Source organism: Capsella rubella, unplaced genomic scaffold (genome assembly GCF_000375325.1).
Source record: "Capsella rubella cultivar Monte Gargano unplaced genomic scaffold, Caprub1_0 scaffold_7, whole genome shotgun sequence".
Taxonomy (NCBI): Eukaryota; Viridiplantae; Streptophyta; class Magnoliopsida; order Brassicales; family Brassicaceae; genus Capsella; species Capsella rubella.
Window position 1 is genome coordinate 14295677 of NW_006238917.1, and position 19962 is coordinate 14315638.

The following is a 19962-nucleotide window of genomic DNA, read 5'->3' on the forward strand; positions in this document are numbered from 1 at the left end:
TTGAGCTTTAATAATAGTATGATAGATACTTTGTTGAATTTGGTTAAAAGTTAGATCATTTCTTGATTTCCAAATATGCCATAATAGCCAAAAAGGTAAAAGCTTTTGTTATTGAGATACTCCTACAGCAATTTGCAATTGTAAGATGTCCGAAATGTGGTTCTCAGTTGACTTATTATCATTGTAAAGAGAGACTAAGGGAGTGTTTGTTTTATATCAGTTGACTTATGATCAATTTTGTTTTATATGTGGATTGTTTCACTATCTTCTTATTGGTCTACTTTTCTATAAAATATATATTTTTTTTAAATTATGTTTTCAACTAAACCAAAAATAAAACACATTTAGTTATATATATATTAAACTGACACTTTAATATAAAACTAAAGAAAAAAATATTTTAATTAAGCCATAAATAAAAAACTTTGATCATCTATACTTATATTCAATTAAAACACAATTAATTATATACATTTAACTCAAACTTTAATATAAAAACTGAAATAATATAAATTTGCATTCACTATACTTTTCTACTCAATTTTAGTCAACACTCAATAAATTAGAATTAATTAACTCCCACAATTTTTTCTTCAAAATCGGAACTCTCATCACTTCTCATCTTATAAATACTCATTTTCTCATTCTCTCATTCCCTCATCCTCTTCCACTTTACCTCAAATCTTCTATAATTGAGTTTGTTTTGTTTTCTGTTTTTTTTTTGTTGGTTGTTTGTTGTTGTATGAGTTGAAAAATAAATTTAATTTGCATTGTAAAAGTTTAATCTAAATTTTAATTTTATATGACACTATTTCATCTCTATTGTCTATTTTAGATTACCATCTTTAATCTCTCTCCTCTCTCGTTCTCTTTCAGTACATTCATGTATCTTAAATATTTTTCTATTTTTGTGTTGTTATATGGACTGAAAATCAATAAAACTATCATTTTAAGAATTTGATCTTAATTTATTTTAGAAAGTATGATATATATCAAATATAGTTTCAATTTTTATTTCTAATGCCTAATTATGCATACTTTTTTCAATTTTTATTTCTAATGCCTTATTATACATATGTTTTCATACTTATGAGTATGAATGAAGAAAGTATGATATAACACATATGTAAAATAAAGTTTTGATTGTTATATAAATAAAATTTGCAATTTAAACTTTTAACAAATAACTTCTTCTATGTTTTTAAAAATCTCAAATAATATTTTTTAATTCATTTCAATATATGTATAATTATATTTAGTTTGTGATCCAATAGATTATTATAATATTTAATTTATTTAAAATTTGAGGTCGAACTGTTTAAAAAGAAACCAAAAAGTACTTGGTTTTAAAAATTGGTCGTTAATTTTTTTTTAATCATACAGTTCATAAAAGTTAAATTTAGTTTAATTCATTCATCAATTGAACAAGGTATTTTCTAACTTTTCACCACGTTACGACATTTGGCGCTCTCTGTTGATGACACGTGTTATCCTTTATTTTTAATTAATTATTTTTATTTTTTTCTAACTAAACATTTATGTCAATCTTATTTCCAAATAATCATATAATTAGGTAACAATTAAAACAAAATTATTATGAAAAAAATATTATGAGTAAAATTATTAATTGGGATCCAAAATTCATTTGTGTAAAGCAAAAGGTATAACTAAAGTTTTTTTTCCTATAAATATAACTTGACATCTACTTCTGAATCCAATTTTTAATACCTAAAGTTCTTTTGCCAAAAAGAAGAAGATTATATATAATAAATTTTCATATTGCATATGATATAAAATCATATATATATATATATATATATATGTGTATATATGATTTACTATCATATAATTAAAACATCTATTTTACATAATGTTTTACATTTATTTAAATCCTATTACATTTTTATTACATTTTATGAATTAATGAACTTCACTAAAATCCTATTAAATTATAATATTCAATAAGGTATGAGTTATACAATAATATCATATCCACCCTACACTCTACACTAATATCATATTTAATCATTTGTTCTAAATAATAGTCTTTCTTTTCATAACAATATAAATATCTAACCGAAGTTAGATTTTCCTAGAGAGACCAAACATAAATTCGATTATTTAAGAGCATTTCATGATTGTTTTCATGTACATATAATAGACAGATATATTCGTTCATCTTCTTTGTTAATGTTGATGTAAACATGTGATGCCTTTTTAATATAAATTCATTTCTTTAGCTTTTTTAGTTATGTAAATCTTTATGTTTGTTCTTAAATGGTTTCAATATTAGTTTTATTCTTGAACAAATTCTACATAAAATAACTCATAATAAATAAAAAAGGATCTCATCTACGTATATGTGAGCTTCTTTTCTAATCAATTAGAATGAAAAATATCAAAGTTCTTTTTTCAAATAATCTTCATCTGTTCATTTGGCTTTTGCTTTATCTTTTTAGTGTTTACATAATTATAGTTTTAAAGCTCTTATATCTCAGGTGAAATATTTTCTAAATTGAAAAAAAAACTCTAAGTAAGGTCTAAAAAAATCATATTTCTTAGGTGAAATATTTTAAATTGATAATTTGCAAAGTTTAATATTAACTAATACTCATAAATTATGTGAGTTTTTCTTTACTTTTAATATTAACAATGTACACACAAAAAAATTAACATCATTTACAATTGCCTACTATATTATGTATGTGCTAATTTGTAGTACTTTGTTTTGATCTCATTCGGTTTCATATTTTTAAAATATATATTTTATTTACTTTTACTGTTTATAATGTACACAAATATGTTTTATATTAACAATTACTTATAAACTATACATATCTTAATGTAATTTTCAATTTATATTTCAAATTAATATTTCATATATAACCCACGCATCGCGTGGGCAACTTTCTACTATATCATACAAGATCGATAGCTTTGCTCACTATAATGTTCACTTAAGATCGATAGGTTTGCTCATTAAGAAAAACAAATAAGCCAACATGGAAACTGGGTTACGTACGTACATTGTGGATATATATTAATGATTATAATTCACCCTTAGGTTTTTTTTTTTTAAGAGACGACGATATCGATGTTCGATTATATATGTAGAGAAGAGAATGGTTGGGATCGGAAGATTCGAGCACGTTGAGTAATCCATGCTTTTAAGTGTGAACCTGGGAACTCTCAAGATTCGAGCCGTACTCCACTACCCATATGCATCATGAACTACATTTCACGGATTCATATAGAAGAGCGTGCGTTCTCTATCATCTTTATCTCTATAACACTTGTTTTCTTTTCGTGTGTATAGGATTGAACCACCGTCGTGAAAAATATAAAAACCCCCAATGTATTCGTAAGAAAATATCTGCAACAAGGGCATTGTTAAGGGCAGGCCAACCTGTCACGATTCTTTCTTTATAACATAAATTGTATAAAATTTCCAATATTCCAATATATAGAAGGGTTTCGGAACTTGATTCAGTATATTGATTTCGTGATTTTCGTACCTACGTCAGCTTTCCTTGATATATTGAATACTTGGCCATACCTATATATTCATGATTCAAAAGTGAACTTGGGAACTCCATAGATTCCATCACTACTCTATATAGGACCCATACCTCATCATGCACTACTCTTATACTATGGATTATATAATTAAGAGTCGTCTCAATCTTCTTAAGTCATAACATAACACTAATTGCCTTTGAAAATATATAACACAACCGTGTCAAACCCAGAAGAGTATAAAGGTTTTCTCATTCACGATCGTCGGAGGCCAATGCCTTTTTTATACATAAACATGATATAACCTAAGTACTTAAAATGTAATTACCCAAACTATACATAAAGTCTAGGCTAATTACACCATATATATATATATATAATATCCCTCGTAATACATACAAACACACATGTTTAAGCCAAAATCATAAAATAAGTTTCTTTTAATCAATATCCTCTCACGAATCTTCTTATAAGCAGGATTTTAAAATCAATATATACATATGATCTCTTTAGCACATATATGTGTTACGTGTAACCTTTTCATTAACATGCACATGACATGCATGAGACGTACGTGATTCCTAAGACGACTACTCAGCCAATTAGTTCAACGAATAAATATCATTGTCTAATATCCCATAACCAAATAAATTGGAGCAACACTCTCCTTGAGTCCAAAAAATAAAAAATAAACCCAACCAAATTAATAAATTCTTCTGAAAATAATGAGACCATAAAAATGTTTGAATAACGAATAATCCATAAAAACTCACTATACATAATGAGATTACAAGTCCAAATAGTTTTAATGAACACATTATCTTGGTTTTCTAAAGATAGTTTTTGCCCATACAAAATTCTCTTCATTGAAATTGAGATATGTACTGTATATCAAAGATTTAACTCACCATGCACGTATATTTAATTATTCGAGCTGAAAAACAAAAAAAAAAGTGAACGGAGTTAAATGAGCTAGTGGTACAAATGTCGATCCCCAACTCCATATTTTCAATTATTATTACATTGTTATAATACGCATATATGGTCTGCTTGTTAAAAGTGGCAAAACCCTAATCACTGAAGAATGAAAATGACTTGTGAACCAAGCTAAAAATTTTTAATGTTAATTTCTCACAAGCTAGTTGAACTTTACGTTCCTAACAACTGCAAAATGGGTGGTAATATTATAAATTTAAATCCTATCTTATAGAACCACTGATTTGAAGAGAACCACACTCTTCGACTCTTTTCATTAATATAACAAAAGTGGGATTACAAAGCTACAAGCAAGAGAGGGGGAAATAAACATGTATATAGGTTGATAAAGGGAACAAGCTCCCTATTCAAACCAAATATACTTATTAAGGAACTATTCATAACTCACCTTACAACACAATTTATTTAATTAAGATGACCCAACTCTAGAAAAAAAAAAAGATGACAAACATACTAATTTTCCGGAGGAAGGAACGCGAAGTGTTTGAGTGCCATACGAACCCCATTCTCCGTCAATTCTTTCTTCTTCTCGTCGGAAGTGTCAGGCATATGGATTGTTGGTAAGAGATTAGCAACATAATCCTTAATCTCACTTTCTGTTGCGACACCTTGGAAGGCAGTCCTCTCGAGGATGTGTTTTTTTGGCAGAGTTGTAGCCTTTGTAATAAGCATGAAGAGGATGATCCTCCTTGGGATCGTAAGCATCAAGACTGTCAACATGGGCAGCCTCCAGCTCGGTTGTTCCCGCTGCTGCAACTGGCGGAGCACGAGAAGATGACGATTTACTTCCACTCGAAAAAAGGCGTCGGAGACTCATTGTTTCTCTATTTCTATTTGTGTTTTTTGTTGTTGTGTCTATTGTGATGAAAAATATAGATAATGGCATAGAGGAACTATACTATATATAGTGCCATGCACATTTTTTCTTTATTTTTCAATTCCAAAAAAATCAAGTGGACCACCATGGGTCAACAATTCTTGAAATTGAAATTTGAAGTTACTTTTCGTGTATATAACATGGCTTTCGTGCATGTGAGATTTTAGTACCGGGTACAAAGATCTCTTTTTTCTTTTTTTTTATAAGAAAATTTGATTTTGTTTTAAAATACTTAATTTAGAGTGGGTATAAAAACTATACACTATACGTGATAAGTTATAACTACATTAATTGTACAATATCATATACAGATATGCAGAATAATAATAACTACTAAAAAAATTGAGCTTTCATCATGATATGTATGCTTCTTAACGTATTTCTTAGATACAGCTCTTTCTAATCATTTACAGTAACTATTATACCATATCTTATTTTTTAAAACCCCCAACGTATTTATATATCTTTGCTATTATATTTGTATTAATTCAATGAAACTAGAAAGCAGGTATGTTCTAGACGTTACATATGTCTCGACTATCGACTTTGGTACAATATATATAATCGGAATGCTATGAGTCTGAGACCTTGTAGCCCTAGCAGATTCTATTCCAACTGGGTTACACTTAGATGGAGATCAATATATAGTTTGATCTTTGATGGAGTCTAAGAGATCAAGGTACAATTAATATAAGGGAAATCAATATATATTAGATGCTTCTTTGCTAAAACTTAACTGAACCAGTACTCATTGAAACCCCAATAGGCAGTTTATGGATGCATTGAAGACTATTGAATCAAACACTTAGAACAAAGATTGTAATTTATAAAGACTTCTTCTTTATTGCTTTAGAAAATTACTCAAAACTAAAGCTCTTACAATCTCTCTCAAAACTCATAGGTTAACCACACATTGGCAACTCTATATATATAAGAAAAACCCTAAGCAATTTCCTTATTCAAATAGGAAATATAACTTATCTAGAACTTCCTAATCCTATTCCATATCTCGGTAGGATTAACTCTAGCTTGCACCTCAAGCTTTCTTTAATATCTTCAAGCTTAGATCAACATTCTCCCTCTTAAGCTTGAACTCATTCTTCTTCAAGTCTTGAACACCAATAAGTTCCCTCATTTCTTTGAACTTAATTCTTCCAAGAGCCTTCGTTAATATGTCCGCCTTTTGTTCCGTCCCGGGAACATGCTCCACCTTCAATTGTCCATTCTCGACGCATTCTCTAATAAAATGATACCTTCTATGAATATGTTTACTTCTACCATGGAAGACCGGATTTTTTGTGAGGGCAATAGCTGATTTGTTGTCCATGAAGATTGTGACATTCTCCTCAAGCATTCCAGTGATCTCACTAAGTAACTCTTGAAGCCATATGGCTTGCTTTGCTGCTTCGGTGGCCGCCATAAACTCAGCCTCGCAAGAAGACATCGCCACGGTGTTTTGTTTTTGAGTGCACCAAGTAATGGGAAAGTCATCAAGGAAGAATATGTGGCCAGTCATACTCTTACCATCATCTTTATCAACGTTGTGGCTGCTATCGCTATAACCCACCAAACCAGTTTTCTTGTCACGACCAAAGTTGAGGCCTAGTGAGAAGGTTCCACGAAGATACCTCAGAACTTGCTTCAAAGCCGCTCCATGTGATGCTTTCGGAACATGCATATATCTACTAAGCACACCAACACAAAATGAGAGATCGGGTCGGGTGTGAAGTAAATACCGAAGACATCCAATAACCTTCCTGTACTCCTTCTCATCGATGCTTTGCTCCTCTTCTGCCTTGGACAGTTTCAGACCTTCATCCATGGGTATGTGCACCGCATTACATTCGCCCATTCCAGCTTCTCCTAGAATCTTTAACGCATACCTTTCTTGTTTCAAAGTAATCCCATCTTTATGTTGTAAGACTTCAATACCAAGATAGTAAGTCAACATACCGAGGTCACTCATCTCAAATTTTGAAGACATTCCTCTCTTGAACTCTAGTATCAAGCTTAGATTCGAACCCGTAACTAGTAAGTCATCAACATAAACGGCCACAATGAGAAGATGCTCCTTTTCTTGTCTTCGATACAGAGAAGGTTCTTTAGAACACTTGGCAAAGCTTAACTCCATAAGAATTCTATTCAACTTGTTGTTCCATGCTCTCGGAGCTTGCTTTAATCCATAAAGCGCTTTGTTTAGCTTGTAAACCTTAGCCTCACTTTCTTTAGCTATATATCCTTCGGGTTGAGAGACAAACACCGTTTCTTTTAATTCTCCATGGAGAAACGCCGTTTTCACATCCAAGTGTGTATCTCCCAACAGTTTGAGGCAGCTAGTGCAATGATAAATCGAACAGTTTTCAATGCGTGCTACCGGGGCGAATACCTCGTCAAAATCAACACCATGTCGTTGTACGTAACCTTTGGCCACAAGCCTTGCTTTGTGCTTGTTAATGCTTCCATCACTGTTCTTCTTGAGTTTAAATACCCATTTTAAGCCGATTGCTTTTGCTCCAACAGGTAGATCAACTAAATCCCAAGTCTTGTTCTTTGTTATTGATGCAATCTCTTCATCACAAGCCTTCTTCCACAACTTCGACTCCTTTGCTTCACTGTAATCCCACGGTTCCTCATTTATCAACATTAGAAGACGTTCTGTTTCTAACTCAGCGAACAAAACATAGTCGTCCAAATGTTTTGGTCTTGTCTTTGGTCTCGTTGATACACGCAACTGTGGTGAATGTGTTTCGACTTCCTCGGATTGCTGTGATGGAACTTCTTCTTCACGTCTCGGTGAGACACTTACGTCGTGTAGAGGTAGTGAAATATCTTCTTCTCCAGATTCACTGTCATCTTCGATATTCTCTCTGTTTTGCTCTGTTTCACCACCATCATCCAAAATTTCAGATTCTTCAAAGCTTAAATTAAAAGTTCCAGCATCTGCACTTGTTTCTTTTCCCAGAGAAGTCCACATCCAACTCTTGTCCTCATCAAAAATTACATCTCGGCTAACCAGTGTCTTCCGGTTTGTAGGATCCAATAGTCGATAAGCTTTTGACCCCGGTTCCGTTCCAAGATGTACCAACATACGAGACCTATCATCGAGTTTCTTTAGGTGTGGGTTCTCAATTTTTGCATAGCAAATACACCCAAAAACCCGAAGATGATCTAGATTTGGTTTTCTGCCTTTGAATGCTTCATATGGAGTTTGCATATTCAAAGTTCTTGTTCCGACTCTATTGATGAGATACGTTGAATGTCGAACTGCTTCCCCCCAGAGATAATTTGGGACCTTCATGTGTTTCATAATACTCCTCGTCATCTCTAGAAGTGTTCTGTTCCTCCTCTCGACTACTCCGTTCTATTGAGGAGTATAGGGAGCAGTTAGGTGCCTTGTGATGCCAAACTTTGAACAAAAATCTTGAAATTCATGAGACGTGAATTCTCCTCCCCTATCCGTTCGAAATGTCTTGATATTGGCTCCTGTTTCTTGCTCAACCAAACTCTTGAACCTTTTGAATTTTTCAAACGCTTCTCCTTTCTCTTTTAAAAGAAGTGACCACATGTACCGAGAATGATCATCAATTAAAACAAAAATGTACCTATTTCTCGCAGCTGTAGCCGGCGTAATAGGTCCACATAGATCTCCATGTATCAATTCAAGTACTTTGGATGCACGAAATGAAGTAGCTTGTGGAAAAACTTGCCTTGCTTGCTTTCCAAGCAAGCAAGAAGCACATGTTTCCTTCTCAATGGGTAAGTTTGGTAAACCAATAACCAACTCCTTCTTCATCATCATACGCATGGTTTCTAAGCCAATGTGTCCAAGTCGTGCATGCCATCTTGTAGAATCGCTAAACTCTGCTAGTTGTAAACACTTAGTAGTCTCTACTACCTCCATGACCACCTTATAAAGACGATTATTAGAACGAAGAGCCCGTACAAGCAAGTTTCCACAACGATCATGTAAGGTTAGGTACTCATCCTTCATCCTAATGTCACATCCCGATTCCGTAGCCTGTCCGAGACTGATGATATTGCTCTTTAAATCGGGTATAAAGTAGACATCGGCTAAGATCCTTTTATCGCCTTTCTTGCTCATAAAGAGAATTGAGCCTTTCCCTTTTATGTCGATACGTGAATCATCACCAAACCTTACTTTTCCAGTGACTGTCTCGTCAATATTAGTGAAGTAGGTGCGATTTCCAGACATATGATTGCTAGCTCCATTGTCTAAATACCAAACATTGCTTGCATCAGTTTGTGTTTCAAATTCTTTTGGATGCACACTCTTCTCATTAAGATAAACAACTTCGTGCATCATCAACACTTCTGCCTCTTTGGTGTCATCCTCACTAACTTTCACCTCTTGTGCTTCGTGTTTACTCTTCTTATCAAGAGAAACAAGTTCGTGTATCATCAACTCTTCTGCCTCTTTGGTGTCATCATCACCAACTTTCACCTCTTGTGCCTCTTGGAGTTTAAGTAACCTATCGGGACAAGAAGACGCATAGTGCCCTGTTTTATCACATCTATAGCACACCACACCCGACTTGTCTCGATCTTGTCTATACCCACGGCCTCTTCCTCTTCTTCCACCTTGGCCTCTGCCTCTTCCGTGACCATGATTCCCTTGATAGGACTGCGAATCGGTATTAGCGTACAAGAGCTTGCTTTGATCATTAGAATGATCATCTTCTTCTTCATCGCAAGTCCTCTCTTCATACACCTTTAAGCGTCCAACGATATCTTCAAAGCTGGTGGTATTAAGATCTAGAACTTGCTCGAGAGCAGCAGTGATATGGATATATCGTCTTCGAGGTAAGCTCATGAGAAGCTTCTTTACCAGCTTTGATTCATCGATCGTTTCTCCCAAAGCAGCAGACGTCGAGGAGAGTTCTGAGAGTCGACCAACAAACCCATCGATGGTGTCGGACTCCTTCATCTTCATCCGTTCAAACTCGGCCTTTAACGTTTGCAGTCTTGCTTCCTTTACTCGATCAGCCCCAACATATCGTGTCCTGATTGCATCCCATACAGCTTTTGCGGTGTCAAGACCTCCGACTTGTAAGGTTAAGGACTCCGGGATCGATTGAAACAGCAGTGCTTTGGCCATGTCATCTTTATCTCCGTCTTCTCCTCCTGGTTCAACTACCTCCCATACTTTATGGACCTTGAGCAGCAGTTTCATCCTCATGGACCACACAGTATAGTTAGTCGTGGTGAGCATCGGACATTGAATTGATGAAGGACCACCTTCCTTTGGTTTCACGGCAACGATTTCACTCATGGTTTTAAGAAAAGAACGAAAGTGTTGAGTTCAATATTGCTCTGATACCAATTATTAAATCAAACACTTAGAACAAAGATTGTAATTTATAAAGACTTCTTCTTTATTGCTTTAGAAAATTACTCAAAACTAAAGCTCTTACAATCTCTCTCAAAACTCATAGGTTAACCACACATTGGCAACTCTATATATATAAGAAAAACCCTAAGCAATTTCCTTATTCAAATAGGAAATATAACTTATCTAGAACTTCCTAATCCTATTCCATATCTCGGTAGGATTAACTCTAGCTTGCACCTCAAGCTTTCTTTAATATCTTCAAGCTTAGATCAACAAAGACAACAAAAAATGGGAGGGGGTACATGTCAGCTTTGGCCAACTGATCAAACGAGTACATTTCTAACATCAAACTTTTGTGGCCAAAACAAAAATAAGAATTATACCCAAAATTTTTATTGATATAAATTTTTAAAATAATAATGAGCGAATAATAAATAACAGCTGGTAAAAATGGTGAACTGAAAAAGAAAGTGAATGAAGATAAATGAGCTAGTGGTACAAAGAATATATTGCTGGTGAAAAAGTGGTTGGAATCTCGTGAACTTCTTCTTGATAACAAATTTATGAAAACTTTTGTGTAAAGAAATAAAAACCCACAACGAAATAATTGAGCAGTTTTTTATTCTAATTTTGTGGTTAACAGTGTTGATCTATATTAACACTTTTAAACCAATTACTAAAACGACCCAACTTTTTTTTCCCTTTTTCAATTTATTAATTAGCAGTACCATACTACTAATTAATCTAACCGAATTAAATCAGCAATTGAGTAACTTGTTTTATGATGATGTGTAGGTGTGTTAGAAGTGTCATTAGATATTTGACTTGTTGTTTGGTTTGTTTATGTCATGTATGTGGTTGTTATCTCTTTACTTGTGTGTATAACTCGCAAATGAAAAATTCATCTTATTGAGTATTTGTGATTATATTCACGCATTTCTTTCTTATGGTGCAAGTAAATAGAAAGTGTGATCGTGGGATCGTGGCGATGACAAAAAAGATTATTTAGAGTCATCGGATGATTTATATGCTTTGTTTATTTATGTTGCAACTTTGTAATTAAAAGATGTTAGTATTTGTTGGAGTAAGGGTTCATTGTTAGATTGTTGATTGATTATTGATTTATTTAAGTTGGTTTATGTTATTTTTCCTCTAGTTGCCTATTGGTTTTTAACTTAGAATGGTTAAATAATAAGTATCAAATTATTAATTAATAAATTAAAAATATGGGTCAAGGTTATTTCAAGCGTTATTAATATTTTAATTATACACCAAGTTTAAACTAAAGTATTATTCAACTTGCCATAATTTTAAACATATTTTTTCATTTTTTGGCAATTATATAACGGGACGAATTGAAAAAAGGAAAGGTTGTTAACTACATATAAAGTTTAAAATATTATAATCTGAAACTTTTAAAAGTTTATGTAACGCTCTGACGGCCAACTCTCCAGTGGGCCCTATGTTTACCACCAGCCTATGGGCCCACCTCTTTTAATGGGCCTAACGTCCTCTCACTAGGCCCATGAGCCCATCTATATCCGATTTCTGGTTAGCTAAGTCGGGGAGGCTTACAGACTTGTTTACCGATCCTACAAATCACCACATGATCTTTCTCTGTGTTTTGGCCTCACTTACACAGTTACGACAACCACTTCCCGGAAAGTCACCAATCCTTTAACTACTCCAGCATAAGCACGTTTACCTGTGGATTTTTTCAAGACCCTTGACCGAAAGATAAGTGCACTTTGGTGACATAGGTGGCCAAATCAAATCATTTAAACCTCTTCGCAAACTGGGGTTTTCACAATTCTCCCCCACATACCGCAACATCCACGTTGCGCACCAAAACCGCCACGCTCTAATGGTGTGAGCCCACCACTCTACACTTGTCTGGGTTCGGCTCTGATACCACTAGTAACGCCCCGACCGCCATCTCTCAAGTATACACTATGTTCACCACCAGCCCATGGGCCCACCTCTTTTAATGGGCTTCACGTTTTCTCACTAGACCCATTAAAAGATGTGGGCCCATGGACTGATGGTGACCTTTCCATCTTTTTTGTTTTTTGTCAACAATAGCAAAAGAATTGACTTATAAAAGCCAATTTGAAGGACAGTTGTTCACATACAGAACATAATGCGGCGTGGTCCGGACATTCCGTGCCAGCTTATCCGCTTGGATATTAGCGCTTCATGAAATGAGAGACAAAGAAAAAGAAGAAAATTTCTTTCTGTCAATAGCTATGTCATCCAGATATACAGAGAACGCCGACCACTCAAACGGGGAAGACACCATCTCCACCAAGTCCGAACAGTCTGTAAAGAATGCAACATCTATGAAATTATGCCCGATCATACAGCGCATCGCCTACACCAAAGCTTCTACTTCAGAATGTAGAGGGGAAAGGCTCCGTCTAGAATTCCTAGCTCCCATCGATGTTGATCCATCCTCAGCGTGTTGGCAGAACCAGCCTAAGCCTGAGAACTTATCTGTCTCCTTCCAAGAGCCATCAATGAAGCATATATACCCTGCAAAATATGAAGATAATCTTTGTCTCTGGGGCCGTATCCGAGGAAAGTCCGAGGCCGGGCGCCGCTGTAGCTCCACACCTTCGACTTGGGCCTCTTGCCATGATAAGACATAAAAAATTGTAATATGCTTCCAACGGATTATATGACAGCACTTATAAGACATGACAAATTGTAAGATTTTTTTTTTCTTTTTTTTTTAAGATGGAATGGGTTTGAATTGATATTACTAAAACATTAAAATATCATTAATGTTATACTTCAATACGGATAAAATCTTCATTCACTATTTTTTTAACAACACAATATACATAATCAAACTGATTTAGTGAAAAATGATATTATGCAATCTTAATAATTATTAAACAAACACTAACAAAATCTGTAAAAAAAAAAAAAAAAAAAAACAAATCTGTAAATTTTAAACTGTCCTTGCTTGCCTATGTTTTAGCATCTGCAAACTTTATTTTGTAAATGTTTATGACTTTTCCGTGAGATGCAACTGTACAATGTTTAAGGGAGTTTATGAGGTATGTCCTCTTACTGTTATATTGTTATGTATACAACAATATGTTACATTCAATGGGCTTTCACTTGTCAGTTTTCAATAGTTCTACTACCTAGCTAAACTGTTTGTGTTCATTTAGCTACATGAAGGAGAAGGCTACATGAAGGAGAAGGTTTCAAGCATTTTTCATACATGAACTTGGATTATACACATATGTAAAATAAGAAAAAACTCTTGGCCTTTTGGGTTGAGCAATCTTCCAAATTTGAGCTTTGGAACTTGAATTATAAATTCCAATTGTATATAGTTTATGTAGTAAATTCTATATAGTTTATGTAGTTAATTATATATATTTAATGTAGTAAATTCAAATTATTAATTAGTTCATGTAGTAAATTTAAATTATTCATGTAGTAAATTTAAATTATAAATTAGTTCATGTAGTTATAAGCACAGTTAAAAGTTATGTGTATAAATACGAGAAATCAATTAAGTTTATGGAGGATTTGGCCGTTTTCCGGTTGGATTTTTTGAATTATAATGATTGATATAACCAGCAAGAGTTTATTTTAAAGACATTATATAATTTTTAATATGAAAATAAAAAATAATAACAGATAAACATTTTTCTTTTTAACAATGACTTGAGAGTTTTAAGAGCAACATTAGACCATGTCCAACGCATGGTTTTTAACATATATCTTAAAAATAAAAGACATAAAATTAAATCAATAATCAATATTAAGGTAAGATACATCTCTTATCTACCAAGTTTTGTGAAAGTTTGTTAGTGACACGTGTCACTACAAGAGAATTTTTAAAATTTTTTTTTTTTTTTTGTCCCAAACAATAATCTCTTTCATTTCCGACCAAATATTATCTTCCGACCAAAACAAAAAACTCTCCATCTCTCTCGTTTTCTGGCAACGAAACAATTTCAACGAAACCCAAAACGAGAAAGTTCCTTTTTTTAGTTTATTCATCATCAATATGTAAAGTTTGTTAGTGACACGTGTCACTACAAGAGATTTTTTTTTAATTTTCTTCTTTGTTCCCAACAATAATCTCTTTCATTTCCGACCCAAAACGAGAAAGTTCTTTTTTTTAGTTTATTCATCATCAATATGATGAGCAATCGAAGTAAAGTTCGTGATCGAACAATGCATCAACAATGGAAATCTGATTTGGTTGAGAATAGTTGGCAAAAATTTGGCAACAATTAAAATATGATTTGTACTATGTATTTTTATTATGTTTTTATATTATGTGTGTTACAATTTAATAATTTTCATGTTTTATAAAATTTTAGTTTTCAATGTTTTTTAAGAACTCCAATTAAGAATTTTACCATTGGAGTGAATAATTTTGATTATCTTCAAAAGTTTCTTATTTTGAAAATAGTACACAATATATTATTAAAAAATTACCAAAATTTTTTATTAACATACACTCATTGGAGGTGCTCTTATTGTTAGGCTCTTAGATTAGCTCTTAACAATAGTTTAGTATTAAAATTGGAAAGTTTAGATTTAAGAGATTGTATTTTTGTTTTTAATTTTTATGTGTCTTTAAAGGTAGGTTCTTAAGTTGTGGTTCTTAGAAAAAAATATTAATTTGAAAATGAAATTAAATTAACAATTTTAATTTTAGAAAACTTAATAAATTATTGCCAATTATAAAAACATATATGAGATACTACTTATAACATAAATAACATAAAACACAATAAATAAACAAAAAAAACTCCATTTATTTTTCTTCTTCCACCAATCCCGTGGCGACACGTGTCCGTCTCGTCTCTTAATTAAAAGACAGTTCTTAGCTTTTAAACCATAATTTATATTTAATTTAATACATAATTCCCCTAAGATTATCCTACCAATAATCATGGTCTAAGGGCAATCCAAAATTGGGTGTTCCAAATTTAAACACTGTAAAAATATTGTTGATCAGTCGGTAAATCTTGAAATACATTTTTGTTGTCTCAAGAGATATCCGACAGGGACTTGGAGAATTGGTTAGATTTAGATCTTAATTATACATCCGCTCATGGGTCTGCAAATTTTTGACTTGCTAGTTCAATTATATCTTTGGCTTCTCTCATGAAGTTCCAAGAAAAGACACTTTTATTCATTAATTAATTAAGAGACTGACTAATCGAGCACGAAAGCCAACAAAAAAAGAAAAGTAAAAACTAGATAATTAAGAAAGAAACAAGTAGGGAGAAAATCATCAAACTGTTGGAGGAAGCCAGTAAGGAACAGTGAGGTGGTTGGGGTTGGTGAGTTGAGTGTAGGTTTGGGTGGCGAGATGGAAGATGTAGACGCTACCGGCGTCGATAAAGTAGATTGAATTAGGGACAAGTTCCGGGTAGGTGCTTGCTTTGAGGCAGAAGAGCTCGTTCATACCAAAGAAGATACAAAGATCTCCAATGTCTTCAGTACAGGGCTCACAGCCTTTGGCTTCGTCTCTTTTATGCACTGTAAATGTCTTAATTTTGGCCACGACGCTACCTTCCCTCTTCTTGTACCCTTGGTCCTTGGCCAGCTCCCAGAATGGGATGGGTTTCCCGTCACACGAGACCTGGATAAAGCAGCGAACGACGAAGGAATCTCCCAAGGGTGACTGAACCAAGTGGTTGATGCGGATGCACCACTGTAACAACTGGTACTCGGTGTCCGAGATGTTCTTGGGCATGGTGAGAGGTCCAAGTTGGTGGTAATGAGTCAAGGGTGTTTTGCAATTCGTGTTGAATGATGGGATGGGGTCAGTGTTGGAGAATAGCTCAGTGTTGGGCGTAATGTAGATGACGGAATCTTTGTCCGAGTAGAGAACACCCGAATCTTTGAGTCTGCAGGGGAGATCCAAGTGGTGAGTCCACGATGAGACTCCTGATCTTCCTAACTGACAGAAAGAGATGGAACCTTCCCACTTGAGGGCCACCGTACACGATGAAGGAACTTCTTGGTCAGGGGGAGAGGAGAGAGACATGCCCTTAATCATCTTGTACAGAGGTCTGGTGGAGGAGCGCATGGGTTCAAGCGGAGGAAGCGAGATGACCTTGTGGGATGAAATAGCGGCCATTGGATTGAACATGTTGGTCAGGTGTACGGTTAGATCCTTGGTGTTTAGTTGACCAACCCATCCCCTTGACGACCCGATGAAGCTGGACTTGCTGAGCTTCTCTGGAATCGTTTGGTTAGGAACCCTCACTGTCTTCTTTTTAGTCGGATCATAAAAGTTTAGATTCACCAATTTGCCACCGCCGGGAGAATCTCCCATGACCTCGTACGGAAGCAACAGATATGGTGATGAAACCATCCCCTCCGACGAGAAGCCTCGAATCCCACCACCACTACATTGAGCGTTTCTGACTGATCTCGCCAACCCAATTTGCAACAACCGAGACATTTTTTTTTTACAACCTCTCTCCTTCGTCTCTCTCATTCCATGGCTAGGGATTATTTATCTTCCCCAAAGGTTTTTATTAAACCGGTCGAACCCTATTCATATTCCAATCACATTCACGGTTTAATATACTTATATATTTAAACCGATCGTCCTTTTTTATATACTTATATATATATATATATATCTAATGATGATGTGACACGCGGAATAATGGATGGAGGATACCTTTCTAATTTATTTTGAACCAACCATAGTTTTTAATAAATGTATATCAATAATTAGACAAATGGGAGAACGGCATCTCAGTGTCAAATGGTATAGTTTGTATATATTTCAGTTGGTATATGTGATGATGAAAAATTGGTATCTGCATGCATATGTTTTAACCAACCAGTTTTGAATTACACCTACCAGATCATTGTCATTCTATACCAAGGGAAGGGAAATATAGTAATTAATTGCATGTGAGAAAGTGGTATTAGCAATTTAGCATGCATGCAGTAGTTAACCAATTCGGTTCATTCGCAATATATACCATTGGAAGGACCGAGGGATAACAAAAACATTTCACAGCTTCTCCGACTTATAAAAGCAAAAAATTATCGCGTGATCTTTTTAGTTTGGGTGGACCTCGTCCTTTTCGTAATGCATACGGCGGAAAAAGAACAAAATATAGGGCCATCTTGTTTCAGCTTTGTTATAAGATTTCACATATCCTTCAAATAACACAACTGTGTCAAATACACTTGGTCGATAATTGGTTTTGAACTCTGTATCCAACAGAAGAAATTAACTACTATATATATATATATATGGAGCACAAAACTCCTACTAACAACGACACTATTTTCATAAAACATTGTTGTTGTCTCATTGACACAATAACGTAACAAGCTAGACTTGAAAAACTATGTATTTTAGCTTTATCATTACTCGAAGCAAAATCAAAGACTGAAGCTTTTCTATTCTTCTTTCACCTTAAGGTTTTACAATCTGAGTACAATAGATATTTATACTGTGACAAAACCCTAAGAGACACATGACATATGTCATCATCCATCGCGGTTTAAAGAATCAATAAGAAAAAGTTAACGCAAATTGATGTTATTAAATAATATACCAGATCAAATGATCCTTTATGTATGGTTTTAGTTGCAGCCGTCCCAACGATTTCTTCAGCAAAACTGTAAAACATCATAGTTCTTGCCTCACCAGTATGGTTCATGACATTAAGGTGAATCCAAAACCTAAAAATATGATAATGATAAAACATATAAATGTTTTATAAAATAAGTAAACTTTCATCTGAATATAATAACATTTTGTAAAAATAAACTCAATTTGGAGAGACGCTTTAACGTAATCTTTACAGATCCCACACCAGAATTTTGGTGTAGGTTTTTTATAACATCTTCCAGCTTAATCACGTCCTCCTTGATGGGCTTTTTTGTTGCATTTTTATAACAACCTGCCCCGTGGACCCACGCCACAACCCGACAACAGCTGGCGCTGCAACGCATCGACCCTAATCTCTCTCATGGCCCACAGGCCCTCCTTGGTCCACCAGATAGGTTATTGGTGTGCTTGTTGTGGTATTTGAGGGTTCTTCAAACCGAGAGGAAATGTTAACTCAATTCTACCACCCTACAAAAATGGTTTCTTTTCTTAATTTAACCTAATCGACTAAGTATTTGTAACAACCTGCCCCATGGGACCCACGCCACAAACGCTGCAACGCATCGACCCTAACCTCTCCATGTGGGCTCAATCTGGCCAACCAGCCCTCTGGCCCACCAGGTAGATTATTGGTGTGGTTGGCGTTCCTCGAACTCAAGACATCACCGTTTAACAACCTTCCCACAAGACAAGCTGTTACCAATTGATCTGCAGGTCAATTGGTAACAGCTTGTCAATCAATTAATAACAGCTTGTCCGGTGGCAAGGTTGTTAAAGGGTGAGGTCTTGAGTTCGAGGAACGGCAAGCGCACCAATAGCCTACCTGGTGGGCTAGAGAGCAGCGGGCCAGAAGGCTGCGCAAATTAGGCCCACATGAGAGAGGTTATGGTCGATGCGCTGCAGCGCCAGCAGTTGACATGTGGCGGAGTGTGTCACATGGCAGAGGGTCCCATGGGGCGGGATGTTACAATTGTTTACATACATAATAGAACCAATAATAGTCGGTATCATTTTATGTAACCGTACAAAGAGTACGACACGATCCTACCTAAATCTTGTAAATAGAAATATGATTAGAATGCATTATAAGATACAACATCTGATGAATTGTAACACGTAAATATGAATAAACCTCAGTTGCTTGAAGTAGTTCCTCAAAAGTCATGATAGGATACTCATCCATGTCTTCTTTTATAGTACGCCCAAAGAAAACACTTGTCTGTAAATTACTCACGCCTGTCAATTGCGAATCATCACTGGTAAGGCTGTTTACATAATATACAAAATTAAGTGATATTAGTTATAACATTTATTGAGTAGAGATTTATTAATCTCAATTTTACAAAAAAAATACATTTTCTTAATGTCTTCAAACATCAGTATGACCATATTAGTAAGCAATTGTGATGAGTCATAAGAATTAGAAATACTCCAAACATCTGAATTAGTGAATAAATATATATGATTGTAATTGCGAAAGTCTTATAGTCTATATACAGATTTCTATTTTAATGTAAAAAATTATGTCACGTAAATAGTTATGATACCGTTGAAAGCATTGACTTTGGCAAATTGTATCAAACAAAATACAATACC

At 34.4% G+C, this 19962-nt stretch overlaps 1 protein-coding gene across 1 annotated transcript; it reads right to left on the reverse strand.

Annotated features, from left to right (window-relative positions):
• Window positions 1-15829: 15829 nt before the first annotated feature.
• On the reverse strand, window positions 15830-17213 carry LOC17880080. The gene has a single exon (XM_006286050.2). It carries the CDS (start codon window positions 17188-17190, stop codon window positions 16012-16014), a length of 1179 nt encoding a protein of 392 aa, XP_006286112.1. The 5' UTR covers window positions 17191-17213; the 3' UTR covers window positions 15830-16011.
• Window positions 17214-19962: the final 2749 nt, after the last annotated feature.